Source organism: Ostrinia nubilalis, chromosome 15 (assembly GCF_963855985.1).
Source record: "Ostrinia nubilalis chromosome 15, ilOstNubi1.1, whole genome shotgun sequence".
Taxonomy (NCBI): domain Eukaryota; kingdom Metazoa; phylum Arthropoda; class Insecta; order Lepidoptera; family Crambidae; genus Ostrinia; species Ostrinia nubilalis.
Window position 1 is genome coordinate 7,984,373 of NC_087102.1, and position 16,568 is coordinate 8,000,940.

General features: G+C 37.2%; 3 protein-coding genes across 5 annotated transcripts; 2 read left to right on the forward strand and 1 right to left on the reverse strand.

Moving 5' to 3' along the window:
• Window positions 1–78: 78 nt before the first annotated feature.
• Window positions 79–4,080, reverse strand: LOC135078866 (uncharacterized). The gene is made up of 5 exons (XM_063973431.1): window positions 3,935–4,080; window positions 3,407–3,763; window positions 830–1,067; window positions 354–629; window positions 79–164 (listed from the first exon to the last, which is right to left on the reverse strand). The coding sequence occupies exons 1-5, from the start codon at window positions 3,959–3,961 to the stop codon at window positions 79–81; spliced, it is 984 nt and encodes a 327-aa protein (XP_063829501.1). The 5' UTR covers window positions 3,962–4,080.
• A 198-nt stretch (window positions 4,081–4,278) lies between these two features.
• On the forward strand, window positions 4,279–7,545 carry LOC135078479 (uncharacterized). Of its 3 annotated transcripts, none has more exons than XM_063973025.1 (4): window positions 4,279–4,740; window positions 4,821–4,989; window positions 7,093–7,290; window positions 7,368–7,545. In XM_063973025.1, exons 1-4 carry the CDS (start codon window positions 4,559–4,561, stop codon window positions 7,521–7,523), a joined length of 705 nt encoding a protein of 234 aa, XP_063829095.1. In that variant the 5' UTR covers window positions 4,279–4,558; the 3' UTR covers window positions 7,524–7,545. The 3 variants fall into 3 exon arrangements, with proteins under 3 accessions (XP_063829095.1, XP_063829098.1, XP_063829097.1); XM_063973028.1 differs by having other exon boundaries at window positions 4,283–4,483; XM_063973027.1 differs by having other exon boundaries at window positions 4,284–4,696.
• Window positions 7,546–8,004: 459 nt separating this feature from the next.
• Window positions 8,005–16,196, forward strand: LOC135078867 (FAS-associated factor 2). Its single transcript, XM_063973433.1, has 8 exons — window positions 8,005–8,332; window positions 8,420–8,672; window positions 8,923–9,106; window positions 9,396–9,512; window positions 10,495–10,647; window positions 11,545–11,719; window positions 12,952–13,089; window positions 13,617–16,196. The coding sequence occupies exons 1-8, from the start codon at window positions 8,198–8,200 to the stop codon at window positions 13,773–13,775; spliced, it is 1,314 nt and encodes a 437-aa protein (XP_063829503.1). The 5' UTR covers window positions 8,005–8,197; the 3' UTR covers window positions 13,776–16,196.
• The last annotated feature ends 372 nt before the right edge of the window (window positions 16,197–16,568 follow it).

Genomic DNA, 16,568 nt, shown 5'->3' on the forward strand with positions numbered 1-16,568 from the left:
CAATGTGTTTATTTAATGCAATATCTCTTACAAAAATAAATAAGTACTCTGACTGTAGAACATAACAAGTTGGTAGAACTAAAATATATCATCAGAGAATATACTGTCTAATCCATCAAATAATTCATTTGCATCTTGATTTGATGAGTCCACAATGGAATTATCTGAAACAAAGAAAATATACACATTTTTAATATAAAATATACACAGTTGCTCAAAATTAAATTGTGTATGATACTGAATAAAATAAGGGCTTTAAAATTTGAGTATCAGATAGATAGTCTGAAGGCACTAACATCTCTATAAAGCAAAGGCTGACATTTAAAATGAATATTTTCAAATGTTTACTATACCTGCATTTGATATTGGTTTTTCTAACTTGATAACAGTGAAATCTTCTTCATAAACTACAGCATAGCCATCTGGAAATTCTCTGTTCTCATCTTTAATCACTGCAGAGCTATAAATAGCAAGAATATTACTCAAAGTAATATTGAGATAATGTTTCTTGAAGGCACTGCCTGTAGTTAAAACTGTTGGTTTCCACAGAACTAAGGCACAATATTCAGATACCATATATGAAGAGAATTTGAACCAAGCATCTCTGTGTAATGTGCATTTGATATTACCTGTAACAATGAAAACATAGTTTAATAAATATTATTTGTGGACGTGGTAGATATCACAACTCATACAAGTTGCTATAAAAGACACTAAAATGGAGAAATATGGAGGCTAACATATTTAAAATGTTAATATGATAGAACATGAATGTTTAAATAGACTTGCAATTGCAAAGGCAAGCAATAAAGACAAGTTAGGTACCAACCTGTACAATCTCTTATTGTAATCAGAGGATCAGTGATAGATCTGTCTACTGCCTCAATGAAAGCTGCAACTGTATCTGCCTTTCTCCGTCTGAGATTCCCTGTGATTGCTTGTTGTTTAATACCCTTGATAGTATCAACAACACCAACATTCCAACCCCTCACATCTTCGAGAAGCCTTTTCCATAATGGCGAGTCAAAGGCATCTTTTTGCATACAGTTTTGGGAAAAATCAACATCCTGGAATTTAAATTGAATAGGTTTAAGTTTGGTTAATTTTTGATTTGTCTTTTTTAAGTTTACTTGAGAATGCAATGAGATTACTTACTATTTATTTATTTATTGCAATAAAAGACATTGTACACTAAGAAACTTAAAACTAGGTGACTTATGCCCGTTTTCACCATCAATCCCTAATTTTTAAGTGACTCATATGAAAACAAAATTCCTGTTATTTGTTACCATAGGGGTCACTTAAATTATAGGGATTGATGGTGAAAACGGGCATTAGGTAACTATGCACACCCAGTTGGGTACAGCAATCTACTTACATAAGTAAGTATATCTTATCTTACATGCTTATTTTAGACTTATTATAAAATATTATTATATTTATACAGGGTGTCCCAAAAACAATGGATAACCCTGTAACCATCGATAGGCCTCGCCATGGTCTCCCTAACATCCAATTTTGACCCCAGTAAAAATATCACCGTTTTCAAGATTTTTAAGTTTTTGTGCATTTTTAGAAAATTGCCACATGCGATTACTTTTTCTCAAGCCATTTCTACAAATGAGGATACTTTTCAATCTAGTTTTTTTCCTTATCACAAGGGATAGTTGGGCTATCAAAAGAAAAGATTAAAGTTCAACAAACTAGTTTAAAAGTATTAAAATTTTAAGAAATTGCAGAGAAGAAGGAAAAATTAATTCATTGTCTTGCACTTTTGATCAGCCATTGTGTAAAAAAAATGTAGGAAGACTATCGTGCCCATTATCTTAAAAACTTCCTTGGTTAATTGAGATTCTAAAAAGGTATCACAAGCCTATGTATTCTGTATTATTTTTATCTTATGGCTACTTGAATAGCAACTGGTATGAAAACTGCAAAAATGAGTTTTTCTCGTAATAGTTAAACTAGGACTGCATAGTGGCATTAAATACAAATGGATAATTTTTAGCATAGGAATTTTAATAAAGCAACATTTAATCATCATCATCATCATCATTTCAGCCATAGGACGTCCACTGCTGAACATAGGCCTGTACCCCAATGATTTTCATAATGACCGCTTGGTAGCGGCCTGCATCCAGCACCTTCCTGGTTACCTTTATGAGGTCGTCGGTCCACTTTGTAGGTGGACGTCCTACGATGCGCTTTCCGGTACGTAGCCTCCACTTGAACCCTGTTGCAACATTGGCCGTCCGTTCTGCGTTTTTGTGATTACTTAATTTTTTTTTTAAACCTTATAAATGTGCCTATAGACAGATACCCGTGATAATACACGGCTCGGAAACGTGGATTTTTTGGACAGCGTGCTATGGAAGGGGCTATGCTCGGGTTTCTTTACGAAATCGTATCAGAAATTAGGAGATCCGTAAACGACCTAAAGTCGCTGACATACCTCGACGGATCAGCAAGCTGAAGTGGCAATGGGCAGGGCACAGTAGTTTGCAGAACTGAGGCAGCAGGGTTAAAGTGGAGGCTACGTACCGGAAAGCGCATCGTAGGACGTCCACCTACAAAGTGGACCGACGACCTCATAAAGGTAAGCAGGAAGGTGCTGGATGCAGGCCGCTACCAAGCGGTCATTATGAAAATCATTGGGGTACAGGCCTATGTTCAGCAGTGGACGTCCTATGGCTGAAATGATGATGATGATGATGAATAAATGTTGCTTTATTAAAATTCCTACGCTAAAAATTATCCATTTGTATTTAATGCCACTATGCAGTCCTAGTTTAACTATTACGAGAAAAACTCATTTTTGCAGTTTTCATACCAGTTGCTATTCAAGTAGCCATAAGATAAAAATAATACAGAATACATAGGCTTGTGATACCTTTTTAGAATCTCAATTAACCAAGGAAGTTTTTAAGGTAATGGGCACGATAGTCTTTCTACATTTTTTTTACACAATGGCTGATCAAAAGTGCAAGACAATGAATTAATTTTTCCTTCTTCTCTGCAATTTCTTAAAATTTTCATACTTTTAAACTAGTTTGTTGAACTTTAATCTTTTCTTTTGATAGCCCAACTATCCCTTGTGATAAGGAAAAAAACTAGATTGAAAAGTGTCCTCATTTGTAGAAATGGCATGAGAAAAAGTAATCGCAGGTGGCAATTTTCTAAAAATGCACAAAAACTTAAAAATCTTGAAAACGGTGATATTTTTACTGGGGTCAAAATTGGATGTTAGGGAGACCATGGCGAGGCCTATCGATGGTTACAGGGTTATCCATTGTTTTTGGGACACCCTGTATAACAAAGTATACTAATGTTTATAATGCAACAAGTAAAAAAAATGCAAGCTTCATAGCCAGGCAATACTAAAATTAGAAAAGTAAACAAAATTTACCTGTGAAAGTAATTCCATTTGGCCTACTGACTCATCTTTATTTTCTCTAAAGCTACCATTCAAGAGGCCTGCTGGCCCAGGAAATTTTCGTTTGCTCTTATGATCAAAATAGGAATCTATTATTTTTCTTTTCGTGTGCTTTGGAGAAACTTCACTATCACTTTTTCTACTGGAGCTCTCTGTTTGTTTACATGAAATGTCTTCAACATCTTTGATTAAATCAATTTTATTGTCCGATTCAATGGTTGATGCATTAAAAGTATTAGATTGGGGTTTTCCAACGTTTTTGGTACTTTCAATTACAGTTTTGTCTTCAGTATGAGATGAAACATCAGGCAGTTCAAACTGGGACAAAATCTAAAAGAAAACAACAGCACAAGGATTAGATTAGGATTTAGGACTCATACTTATTTTTCTCCACGTTGAATGAAATATTATTTTAAAGCAAAATAGGGTCAGAGTACTTAAAATTTTATATGTTTCTATCTAAGGAAAATTTACTGAGTAGGTTACAAAAATAATATCAACCTGATCATAGTCATCTGACTCGAACATTTTGATGTAAGATTAGTAACGAAGTTACTTGCATTGAAATGCAAGGCTTTTAATTTATTTAAAACTTTGAAAAATATTAATTTCCTTCTTTTATAGTACAACTACACCGGGAACCAACAAACAACTTTATTTGACAGCGTATTGACAATATTGACATTGACAGATGACTGTCAGTTTTTTTTTAATAGAGAGACGACAAATCTTCTGGTACGAAATGATATCGATTAATTACCTATCAATATGATACGATACGATAACTATACGATAATTTAAACCGTAAATTTTTCTTTTTCTATACAGGCTGTTTAATTCTATCAAATCAAAGTTAAGATGGTCATGATAATCATCAGTGTGAGTAAAAAATAAATAATAAATACGTGTTCGGGCATTGCGGATTGTATTTATTACATAATGACTCCTTTCTGTTGAACAGAAAAAAAAACTGAGAAATAATATATTTTCACAAGTCATGTAAACTGTCAATTATCGTCAATCAAAATAAATTTAAAAGTTTGGACGCGGGTAAATTTTTTATTAATTTACATAAAACTTGGTGCATATTTCAAATAATAAACACAAATTCCTTCAAATTGTAAAATGGCTGTATTCGATGTTTTTGATCCACTACGTGGTATTACTCCACGTTTTACTGAAGATCAATTAGCCGATATCATTGAGTGGTTCGATAGCACTGCAAAACCTTTATTATCAATTAACGATGGAGAGCCAATAAATGTAATAAGTGTTGAAAACCTAATAAAATATTTAGAATTGAAGAAGTATCGTATCAAGAATTGTCTAATCTTTATTTATTTTTTCTGTAAATTCGTTTTATTTTTGTGAAATTTCAATGTTTTAGATTTCATAAGAGAAGTTTTCATTACCCTTCATATGCAGAAATTATGACTGAAGTTGAAAAATTAAAAGCTGGTGTATTTAGAGCATTGACTAAGGAACAAGTTATTTATATGTTAGACAAATGGGTGTTGGAAACAAACCTAAAGCACGAGCTGAGACTTGCTTTTAAGGTTCGTTCACACAATTATACAGGGTGTATTTTGATGCCTAGTCAAGAGGCTATGTTTAATTGGCTTGAATTTCAACCAAAAAATGTTAAAATCATTTAGGGTCATTTCGCCTGTTCGCGTCCATCGCCCAATTCGCGTCCATTTTGCCGATCTCCTTTTAAAAATCCTCGAAAACAAGTCAACTAACACACCAATCAAACGAAAAGTAATTACCGCTAATACGTCAATGTATAAGAGGCACGCACACATAGACAAAAGTCCTGTGCGTCCAACCATTCCTGTTTAGAAAAATAGTTAGTCTCGGCTGTTCAACAAGGAAGCTCACACGCGCTGCATGTTTAGATAAAAATTAGTGTGCAGCGGCGTGTTTGATGGTAAGTTTTATATTGTTTTATGTGAATTTTAGGATAGATAGCTATTTCTACAGTTTAATGATGAAAAAAGGTATAATGTTTATTATGAATTTGGTAATGTTTTTTATATTTAACGAATAAAATAAGGTGGACGCGAATTACTACATCGATTTTACAAAACTTCCACTTTGCGTCCACAATGGACGCAAACTATACCTATCCTCTATAATAATAAACCAAATTGCGTCCACTGTTTTCGTTAAATACTTGCTTATAAAAAAAAAAAACATACTGTTTAATATTAATTTGTATAGGTAAGGTCATTTTAAGAATACAAGTTCGCCCATCTGACCCTAAGTGAGCTACTTTTATTTTAATTGATATTTTTGTTTTTGTTTAATTTTTTCCAAAATTTGACCTAAAAACATGCCTACTTTTTTTTCTCGCGTGTTTTTAACCGCTTTTGTTATTTGATATTAATATCGAATATGCCTTTAGTCAAATAAATTCAATTTCAGATTCAGATAATGATTGGATAGCTAGTTACGAGCCGCGAAAGTTTAACAAAGGTACAAACCACGATAAAAATTTCAACTTGGAATTCGATTTAAAAAAAATTAAAGGTGATAGTAGATTGCCAATGATCTTAAAAACATCTCTAGCTTCTCTTCTTTCCAATGATATGTCACGTCATGTAGTAATTAGATATTGAAATTCGTCAAAAATTCAAAGTTTAGGGAAGAAAATGGAACAATAATACAAAAGTAGTTGAATGGCTTCTTAACATTTCTAAATGTGAATTTCCAGTAAAAAGCAAGTGTTTGGCCAGAAATAAAGAATTTTTTACTTAAACCAATGTTGAGAAGAATTATTTTTATTTTTGAAAGTGAGTTTTAAACGATGATAATGTTGATTTTCAACCGACTTCAAAAAAAAGGAGGAGGTTCTCAATTCGACCCGTATGTTTTTTTTTCTTTTTTCTATGTTTGTTACGCGATAACTCCGCCAATTATGAACCGATTTGAACAAATCTTTTTTCTACGTATAGGTAATACCTCAAGGGTGGTCCCATTTAAATTTAATAATAGAAAAAACAACCCCCAAGGGTGGAAAATTGGGGATGAACTTTTTTATACGCAATATCTCCGCCGATTATAAATCAATTTGAACGATTATTTTTTTGTTGAATAGGTATTATCAAAAGGGTGGTTTCATGCGAATTTGAAGAAAATATTTCACCCCCAAGGGTGGAAAATTGGGGATGAACTTTTTTATACGCAATATTTTCAATTTTTAGTTTTTTTTCCTGTTCACGCATTTGAAGTCGGTTTTATTTTTTTAAAAAGTTAATTATTAATAATTAAGTTTATTGTTAAATAAAGAAATTGTTCAAATACAATCTTTCTTTATTAATTGTTAAAAATATCACCCCTATATTCCTTTTCTAAGCTGCTGGACGCTAAATGGTCCACGGGTGGACGCAATTAGGATTTTGTGGACGCAAACTGGGTATAACGCCTAATTCTGAAGTTTATCTATTTAAAAAGAAAACGCAAGATGTTTCTAATACAACTGAAAGTTAATCTTAAAATAGAATATATAATGAACACATTACACAAAATTGTCATAAAAATTAGTGCTGGGGCATTTTTATTATCGCCGTCAAACTTGCCAACTGCACTAAATGGACGCGAACAGGCGAAATGACCCTATTTAGTTAACATAATGCTCCATGTTAAATGTTTTACAGGTGTTTGATACAGAAAAAAGGGACTTTCTAGAAATTGATGAAATTCAAACCATTGTCACGCAGTATGGAGATATATTTGATGCGGATGAAACCAGAGAGATGCTCCGAGATGCTAATGTTCGAGGTGATGGAAATGTATTTTATGAAGATTTCATAGAAAGCATGTTTAATCTGGCACCAGAACTTAATGAAATCAAGGTACCTAACACGACACAAAGGTCTTATGTTAACAGTGCTTATGGGTGTATTTCAATGAAAATTATCTAAACTTTCAGACGGAATACTTATACGAAGATCCAAATGAAGACCCATCCGTACCACCTGATCCTGTTATTGAGGAGGAGGAACCACCGCCGCCACCTGCAACGCCACCTCCACCGCCACCACCGCCAGCAGCACCAGCAGCAGCTGCAAAGAAGGGAAAGAAATAATAAAGTCAATAACACAACACAACTCATGTTTTTTACTGCGACCCATACTTTATTCATTTTATTCCTCAAATCGTCAGCCGTTTGATGTAATAGTTTGTAACGGACTACTTACTATGCCAGAGGTCGCGGGTTTCCCGCACAACAAAATATTTGTTTTCTAGTTTTTTTTTATCTGTTAGTTTTATTTCATAATACGGACATAGCGCAAGTTCTACACACACAGAACACGCTCTACACATTTTAGAGACAAGCAACGAAACGAACAATTATTATTAAAAATCAATGAAAATAAAAAAGGACTTTGAACTGTATCAAGTTTACAAAGTTAAAAAAATCTTAAATAAATGCTCCATTCATTAGCTTTTGTATCTATGATGATTCGCTTACGGTTGGGTTACGGTTTTTTAATGTTTTGGTAACAACACTATGAATGGATGACATGTCATTCGTCATTTTACTTCTCATTCATTCATTCATTCATACCGTTTTGGTTGTTGGTTGGTTGGTGATATTTAAGAATTTGCATCAAAATAATACGATTTTCCCGTAAAGTGATTGAAAGTTCCAATTAAATATGTACTGATAAGAATATTCATGTAGGCTTATATACTGTACCCTATTTTAGTTAGTTGCTATTTAAATTGTTAAATTAGGATACCCACCAAGCCAAAGCAATGGATCTTGAAGACAATGCTTTGGGTTTGACCCATGAACAAACTGATAAAATACTTCAGTTTCAAGATTTAACTGGCATAGAAGACATGTCGATATGCAGAGATGTTTTGCAGAGGCACCAATGGGACTTGGAGGTAAATGTGATTTGTCAATTTGAAAGTTGTTATTTATTTTGTAGGTCAATCTGTTTAGTTTTGTTCTTATGTGTTTTTCGTTCGTAGGTGGCGATTCAAGAGCAGTTAAATATAAGGGAAGGTCGGCCATCGGTTTTCGCTACCGAGGCGAGGGCGCCGCCCGTGGTGCATGACCACATAGCACAGCAAGTGTTCACTGACGAGCCCTCGGAAGGCCCAGGAGGCGGCGTCCGCGGTCTCTTGCGCTATATGGTTAACTTCGTTGTGTCAATGTGCTATAGCACATTATCTTCCGTTATAAACTTGTTGCTGAGCTTCATAAGAAATGATGATAGGCGATGTAAGTATTCAGACTGTTTGGCACAGATTTCAGTCCTAGAATTAATTGTACCTGAAGCGCCAAAATTTGTTGCAAATTAAGTAAAGATATAAAATTGAATTACATTAACAAATTCTAATAAGAATCCTAATAGAATAAGTATTGCCCTAGTACTGGAAAGACCTTATAAATGACATAACTAAACCTACTGTGAACAGTATAATGCTCCTTTTCTATTCAAATCCTTCATAATCTCCCATTATTGTTGCAGTGGTGACTGACCCACTAGGGGACGTGATGGGCTTCATAAACAACTACACGTCGAGGTTCAACCCTCACCCAGTGTTCTACCAGGGCACATATGCCCAGGCTCTCAATGATGCCAAGAATGAACTAAGGTTCCTCATTGTATACCTCCACTCAGAGTCTGCTACTGAGACACAAAACTTCTGCAGGTATGTTTGTCTCAATTCATGTGGTACATTGTGCAGTATGTTTCAATATTAAATTCTGCCACAAAAGAGTTATAAATACAGATGTTTAGTTGACTCATAGGACCTTTAATTGTCTTTTTAGACCAAGTAATTTAACATCAGAAGTTTTGATAACAGACAGACTGCTTTCTTTCTTGGGTCATGTGTTATATTAGACTAAGTATCTAAATATCTTGAAGTTTTGATAACACAATCCTTTTTCTTCAAACATGACATGTGTTTTCTGTGACATGACTTATTTTATTTTCAGGACAACCCTGGCAGACCCTGAAGTCATCCAATACATTAATACTCATGCCCTGTTCTGGGGCTGCTCGGTTGAGACAGCCGAGGGCTGGCGCGTGGCGCAGTCTGTAGGCGGACGCAGGTATACCTTTAGTCCATATTTTTTTATCTTTGGTCTATCTTCTAGCAATAGACTTTCTTTGGCTGAAATGATCACACCTTAGCTTCAAGGTAGTGTGTTTTATTTTAAAACACAATGGAGTGATAAAAAAATTACTTCTGTTTGGCATTGAGTAAAGGTTTTTTTGTTATGATAAACTTTGAATAATCCTTATTAGCGAAACCAGTGTGCTCAGAGGCTATTAAAAAAGAAAACCAATTATCATGAATACTGATGTTCGTCGTGTTCTGCGGCTACTCCAAAACGCTGTTTACGTACGTGCTGTTGGGTCTATCTGTTACCGTGGCTCATGCTAGCATCTTGTTTTTCGTGAGAGGGATGGCAACATTCGATACTTCGGTCAATGTTTTTCACAGTAGCTCCGCTGATTGACTTATATTTACTACTAGCGGCCGCCCGCGACTTTGTACGCGTGGATCCCATTTTACCCCCTAGGGGTTGAATTTTGCAAAATCCCGTTTTAGTGAGCACCTACGTTCTAAAAGGAACCCCCAGAGACTTAGCACTTGTAGTTTCTGAGATTTCGTGATGAGTGAGTCAGTCAATCAGTGACCTTTTGCTTTTATAGATATAGATTAAACGTGTTTTTCTTTAAGTTTATTGATTGGACTTTCAAATAACACCAGTATTGTTGGAGAACCATTTTTGTTTAGAAGAAAATCTTAAATAAAAGTAACTGTCGCGGGTGCGATTTATTTGACGCCGGGTGTATGTATTTATGAGCATTGTTCGCAGGTGCCCTCTGCTATGCGTGGTGTGCGTAGTGATGTTACCGATTGATGATAATCTCTGTTTTGCTCAAGGTCAGCTGGTAGAGAATGACGTATGGCATTAAGCTCGCCTTTTTGTACGGAACATTGTTGTGTGTGCAATAAAGTCTTTAAATAAATAAATGAATAAATAAAAAAAAAATAAAAAATAAACTTAACGGCAATGTTGGCAGGTACCCGCTGCTATGCGTGGTGTGCGTGCGCGAGCACCGCATGACGGTGGTGGCGCGCAGCGAGGGCGCGTGCTCGGCGGCCGCGCTGCTGCAGCGCCTGCGCCGCGTCGTCGCCGACAACGAGCCGCACCTCGCCGCCGCGCGCGCCGACAGGTACTAGCGTAGTGCACACGCAGCGAGGGCGCGTGCTCGGCGGCCGCGCTGCTGCAGCGCCTGCGCCGCGTCGTCGCCGACAACGAGCCGCACCTCGCCGCCGCGCGCGCCGACAGGTACTAGCGTAGTGCACACGCAGCGAGGGCGCGTGCTCGGCGGCCGCGCTGCTGCAGCGCCTGCGCCGCGTCGTCGCCGACAACGAGCCGCACCTCGCCGCCGCGCGCGCCGATAGGTACTAGCGTAGTCGACAACGAGCCATAGTGTACGAAACATAGTGGTCATATGGTCTACACTACATACGATGACCTTCTCCAGAGGCGAATGGAGGATTTGGTCTACACTCTCTACGCTGTGGTCAGACGGGTCTGGAAAGCCTGGTTTTCGTGTATTTTGTCTCTTTGTCGCCTCTTACGACATCCATAAGAGAATTGGGAGTGGTCCTACTGGGCTAGGATGCGCGCCGTGATATACTTTATCGACGTCAAAATGTATGGAAAAAATCGATATAATGGCGTGATAACAACTTATCACGGCGCGCATCCTAGGCCTACTGGTGTGCCTTACCGTAGCCACAAAAGTGGGACAACCAAGGACGTGTTGTGGACACGGTCAATGAGGGCTATCGTTTTAGCGCTTACCAGTTAGCGCCACTGTAGAGTAAGGTCCTGTCACTTGCTAGTAGCGAAGACAGTGGCACCAACTGGTGAACGCTAAAGTGGTAGGAGGACTATCGCATTTGCACTCATCAAGATGGCGCCACTGTAGAGTAAGGTCCTGTCAATCGCCAGGGGTGCCAACTGTTAAGTATAAAAACGATAGCCCTCATTGTTTCTATTTTGTCATTTATTTTGATAAAATCTTGTGTTACTTTTGAATTAAAATATAAACTTTTAACAGAGTCGAGCGCGAAGTGACAGCCCGCCTCCGCCAGGCCCAAGACGAGGCCTACGCCGAGTCACTCGCCGCCGACCAGGAGAAGGAGCGGCGCAAGGCCGCCGACAGAGCCGCTCGCCAGCAGCAGGAGAACGAAGACCTGCGCCGCCGGGAACTCGAGGAGAAACACAAGCGAGACGTAAGTAGCTTGGTGATTTCCAGGTCCGAGACCTGGAGTGTCTATAGGTCTAGTCTCTCGTCGCCAAACTCGAAGCACAAGTGAGTCGTAAGTCGAATGATTTCCAGGTCCAAGCAAAACCTGGAGTGTCTATAGGACCAGTATCCCCGCTGAAGGAGCGGCGCAAGGCGGCTGACAGAGACTCGAGGAGTAGTACAAACGAGACGTAAGTGGCTTGATGACTTCCAGGTCCAAGCTGGGTAGACCTGGAGTGTCTATAGGTCCAGTCTACCTTAGCCAGTCTCCCGCCGCCGACCAGGAGAAGGAGCGGCGCAAGGCCGCCGACCGGGCCGCGCGTCAGCAACAGGAGATAGAAGACCTGCGCCGCCGCGAGCTCGAGGAGAAGCACAAGCGAGACGTAAGTAGCTGTAGACCTGGAGTGTCTATAGGTCTAGTCTCTCGTCGCCAAACTCCTCGAAGCACAAGCGAGAAGTAAGTCGAATGACTTCCAGGTCCAAGCAAGACCTGGAGTGTCTATAGGACCAGTATCGCCGCTGAAGGAGCGGCGCAAGGCGGCTGACAGAGACTCGAGGAGCAGTACAAACGAGACGTAAGTGGCTTGATGACTTCCAGGTCTAAGCTGGGTAGACCTGGATTGTCTATAGGCTCTGTTTACCTTAGCGAGTCTCTCGCCGCCGACCAGGAGGAGCGGCGCAAGGCCGCCGACAGGGCCGCGCGCCAGCAGCAGGAGAATGAAGACCTGCGTCGCCGCGAGCTCGAGGAGAAACACAAGCAAGATGTAAGTCTAATGACCTTCCAGGTCAAAGCAAGACCTGGAGTCTATAGCCCCAGTCTACCTACCTCATTTTCTCTCTTACGGCCGACAACGGGAAGGAGGCTTAACAACTATAACCCAAAGGACTGGCAAAGACCAAATTAGTCATTATTATGTGCCAGCTGTCGCTAGTTTATTTATTATCATTTTGGTTTTTTGCTTCAAGCTTTTCAGACACAGAAGCCTTATTCAGAATTAAAATAAAAAATCTGATAAGATATCAATGGACCTACGCAGGTCTGCACTCGTCTCACTCGATTACGAATTAATGAGTTTTTTTCGGTCATTTTACTTCGAAAAACAGAACCTAAATTGACAAATATTACCCAAAGTACTTTATATGCATCTCGCTCGCGTTTCCAAAGTTTGCTAGCGTCTGGTGCCCCATGTATTGATTTCAATATTGTCCTCCTCGCAGTTGATAGCAGCGCGCTCGGCCATGGCAGCACGACTCCCGCCCGAGCCGTCAGCGGGCGCAGGCACGGTGGCGCTGCTGATCCGCTTACCCGGCGGCGAGCGGCTCACGCGCCGGTTCACGCTCACGCACACCACCCAGGTTTGTACATTTATCTTTTGTTTTTTCAGCCAGCGGCAGTCCACTGTTTCTATTTTCTTCTCTTAGTCTAGTTTTTTTTTATTTTCGGCCAGGTATAACCGTTATTGCAATTGCTCTTTTTGTGTTGGGGCCATGGGAAGGTAGATATGCTCTTATTTTCTTCTGATAAATTACAAATTCTGTTGTTTGTGTATGGCAGTTCGGGTTTTGTGTATGGACACGAATTATGAGTAGGTTAAAAATTATAGCATTTAATTAAGAAGTAGCGTTCCTATATGTAGAGTACCTAAATGTGTGCACTATTCACTGGCTCACCATCACACCAAGCGTCTCACTGCGGCACGTCCGTCCTCGCCGGTGTCTGCCGTACGACTGACTCGTTTCACCCCACCCATAACGATGTCACGTGACTGTCTTTCACTTGCGTGCGTGAGACAGCGTATTGTATCTAGTACGTAGATACAAACACTACAGTATAGATGAAATCATCATCAGTCTGGAATATAAGCATATTGATATCTTTGCAGGACCTATACGATTTCGTGTTCAGCCACCCACAATCTCCCGAGGAGTTTGAGATCACGACCAACTTCCCTAAACGAGTGCTAGCCCGCGGCGCCTCTCACCTATCCGATGTCGGCCTGAAGGACCGCGACGTGCTATTTGTGAACGACGTGAACGCATAATCCGAGGAATGTCAATTCAACGTATCGAATATGGACCAAATATACAATTTGGTTTAAAACTCTCCGAACCATACGTATCGGTGTATGTTTAATCACCAAGGAAACTAAGGTCCGGTATTATAGTGATGGGATATAGTGGCAAAAACTTATGCAGAGTTAGACTGTTTTGCGACTCGAATTTTTTCCTGGAAAGTTTTAAATTTTCCCAGTTTTTTAGTGTCTGTACAATTTGAAACAGGAGTCTGAGTTACTGTGTAAGTTTTTGACAACCTGGCCCTTACATTCTATCAACATTGGAGTCATTTTTAGCGCTAAAATTCAATAATATCGCTGTGAGACTTTCTCAACTGTACTTCTACATTTCTTGTTGATTAACCCTACGCCAATACAATGAGATATTATCAATTTGGCTGTAATGAACCAAACGTAAATGAAGGATGTCTTGATTTGTAAATACAAATCTGTGAATAAATGTTTTAAAACTCAATGCAGCACCTAGCAGTTGATATATTCAAACTTCATTCCTATCCCTATTGGTAATCTGAATGTTTAGGTAATAGTGCAATACATTATAAGAAAAATAACCCGTCTTTATTATACATAATCATTCACATTACATAAAGCATATTATGCGAACTTGGACACACGTAGAATGTGCTGCCCATCTTATAGAATACAAGAAATAATTCTTTATTTTTAAAAATATTAATCCACACTATTATAATTTCTAATAAATACATGGTTTCCAGATTTGTATAGTTATCGTGCGTAAAACGTCACATAAATGGAGGCAGATAAATATGCCATTGTGTACTTATATTGATTTTATAAGTATTGAGTATAAAATTATATGTTGCCATGTAAAATTGAATTTGTTTTAAAACTTTTAAAAAGTTTTTGATAATGAAATAGAAAACATTTTGAATTATACTTGTCTCAGTAACCTCATATGTGTTGCCGAGTGGATAAGACGGTGAATTGTATGTAGCCCTCAATTAGCAAATCGTCATAAAATATGACATCTCAAATCTACATATCAGAAAATAGGCTACTTGACTTACATATTATTTGGATTTTTTAAATGTTTGAATTTACGTTTCTTGTATGAAATGTATTTTAAATGCCCTTACGATGTTGCTCAAATAATGACATGCTTTTGTAACAATCCTTTGCTATACAATGTGTACAGTTATTAATAACTAGAAAATGCTGGGTTTAATATATTTAACCTAAAGGTACTATACTAAGTTACTTGTCAATTAGCCTATTTTACTTGGTATTGCTGTGCTGATTCTCAGATAGTTTACAGAATATTAGTTTCTATTGTGTGCTAAGATTTGTTTTTATAACATAATACCTATCTTATAGTTGTAGTGTTTTCGTTGGAGTGATTCAATATTTTGGCTGGTCCCAATTAATGCATAATTTTATATTTATTTCAAACTAATATTTTAGCGGTCTATTATATTTCTCCAGGCTGCCTTTGCTGTATTCCTAGAATACTTGTTTTATCAAGTAAAACTTTTGATATTGATGTTATAATTTATTTTTACCAACGTGGATATAAATTAATAGATAATAAGTAATTAAAAATTGTTTGTTACATGATTTTTGTGGAAGACATAAAGGTTATTTTAAGTCGTCATGAATGGGGGTTATGTTTTTTTAATTTAATAATCATTTGATTTTTAAATTATTGATACTTTGTCAGAGGATGCTTTATAGAATTTAAAAGACAAATGTTATTATGTTAAACTTTTTCATTCAATGCTTTTTCCAGTGGACCCACACATACATCCAAATTATTATAATTAGATGTAAAATATACTCTTAAATGTGAAACAGGTATAAATGTAAATTGTGAAGATGTAAACGCGCAATGAGCCAATTCTTGTAAGTACCGTGTTGTAGTTTGGGTCCACGTTTGCATATGTAGTGCTATGTTAGTTATCCATCGGTATTTAGTAAGTTAGCATTATAAATAAATCAAGGAAGTTTACATAAAAATAACACATAAACGATATAATATCTGTTAATTTTAAATTTAAAAATAGTAATTGTTGTGCATTTTGAGTTTTTATCCGGAACACGTTTCATTGTGATTACATAATTTAGATATTATCTAACGGCATTGTGAAAAAAACGAGTATTCTCTGTGAATTCACGTGATTCCGAATTGTGTAGTGAAATAATACATTTGAACAGCAGTCGGCATAATTGTATGATAATAATGTTTGCTTCTGTTTGTACTTACACCAGGTTTGTATGGCCGTTGAAATGTAAATACAAATTAAATGTTAGCTATCAAATGTTCAGTTGGTTGGGTCGAAGGTGCGATGCATTGAGAAAAGGACTGTACAAGCATTTACTTCAAAATGTGTATTATATGTTTTGTTGTATAATAATAACGTTCCTTCCTTATTACTTGGTTTTATTTTCAATATACTCTTTTTTATTGCCTAATGTTGCCTCACTTTTCATAACTTTGATAAAATAGTGGAGAGTATTTAATTATTAAACTCCAAGTTATTTAAAACTATTTATTATTTTTCCAAATGATATAATAACAATACCAAATTTAAAACAAAAATATCTCACCTGGAATGTAGGCACTTTTTAAATACACATTAAAATAACCAGCAAAATTAACTAATAAAACCAAAACACTATTAGTATACAAAAGTCGTAATGTTACATTTATATTTTTACATTGTAACTATACATACATTTTACACTATTCTTAATGTACATGTGTAAGAGAAAGTGATTTTAATAGAAAATATTTTCTTATCG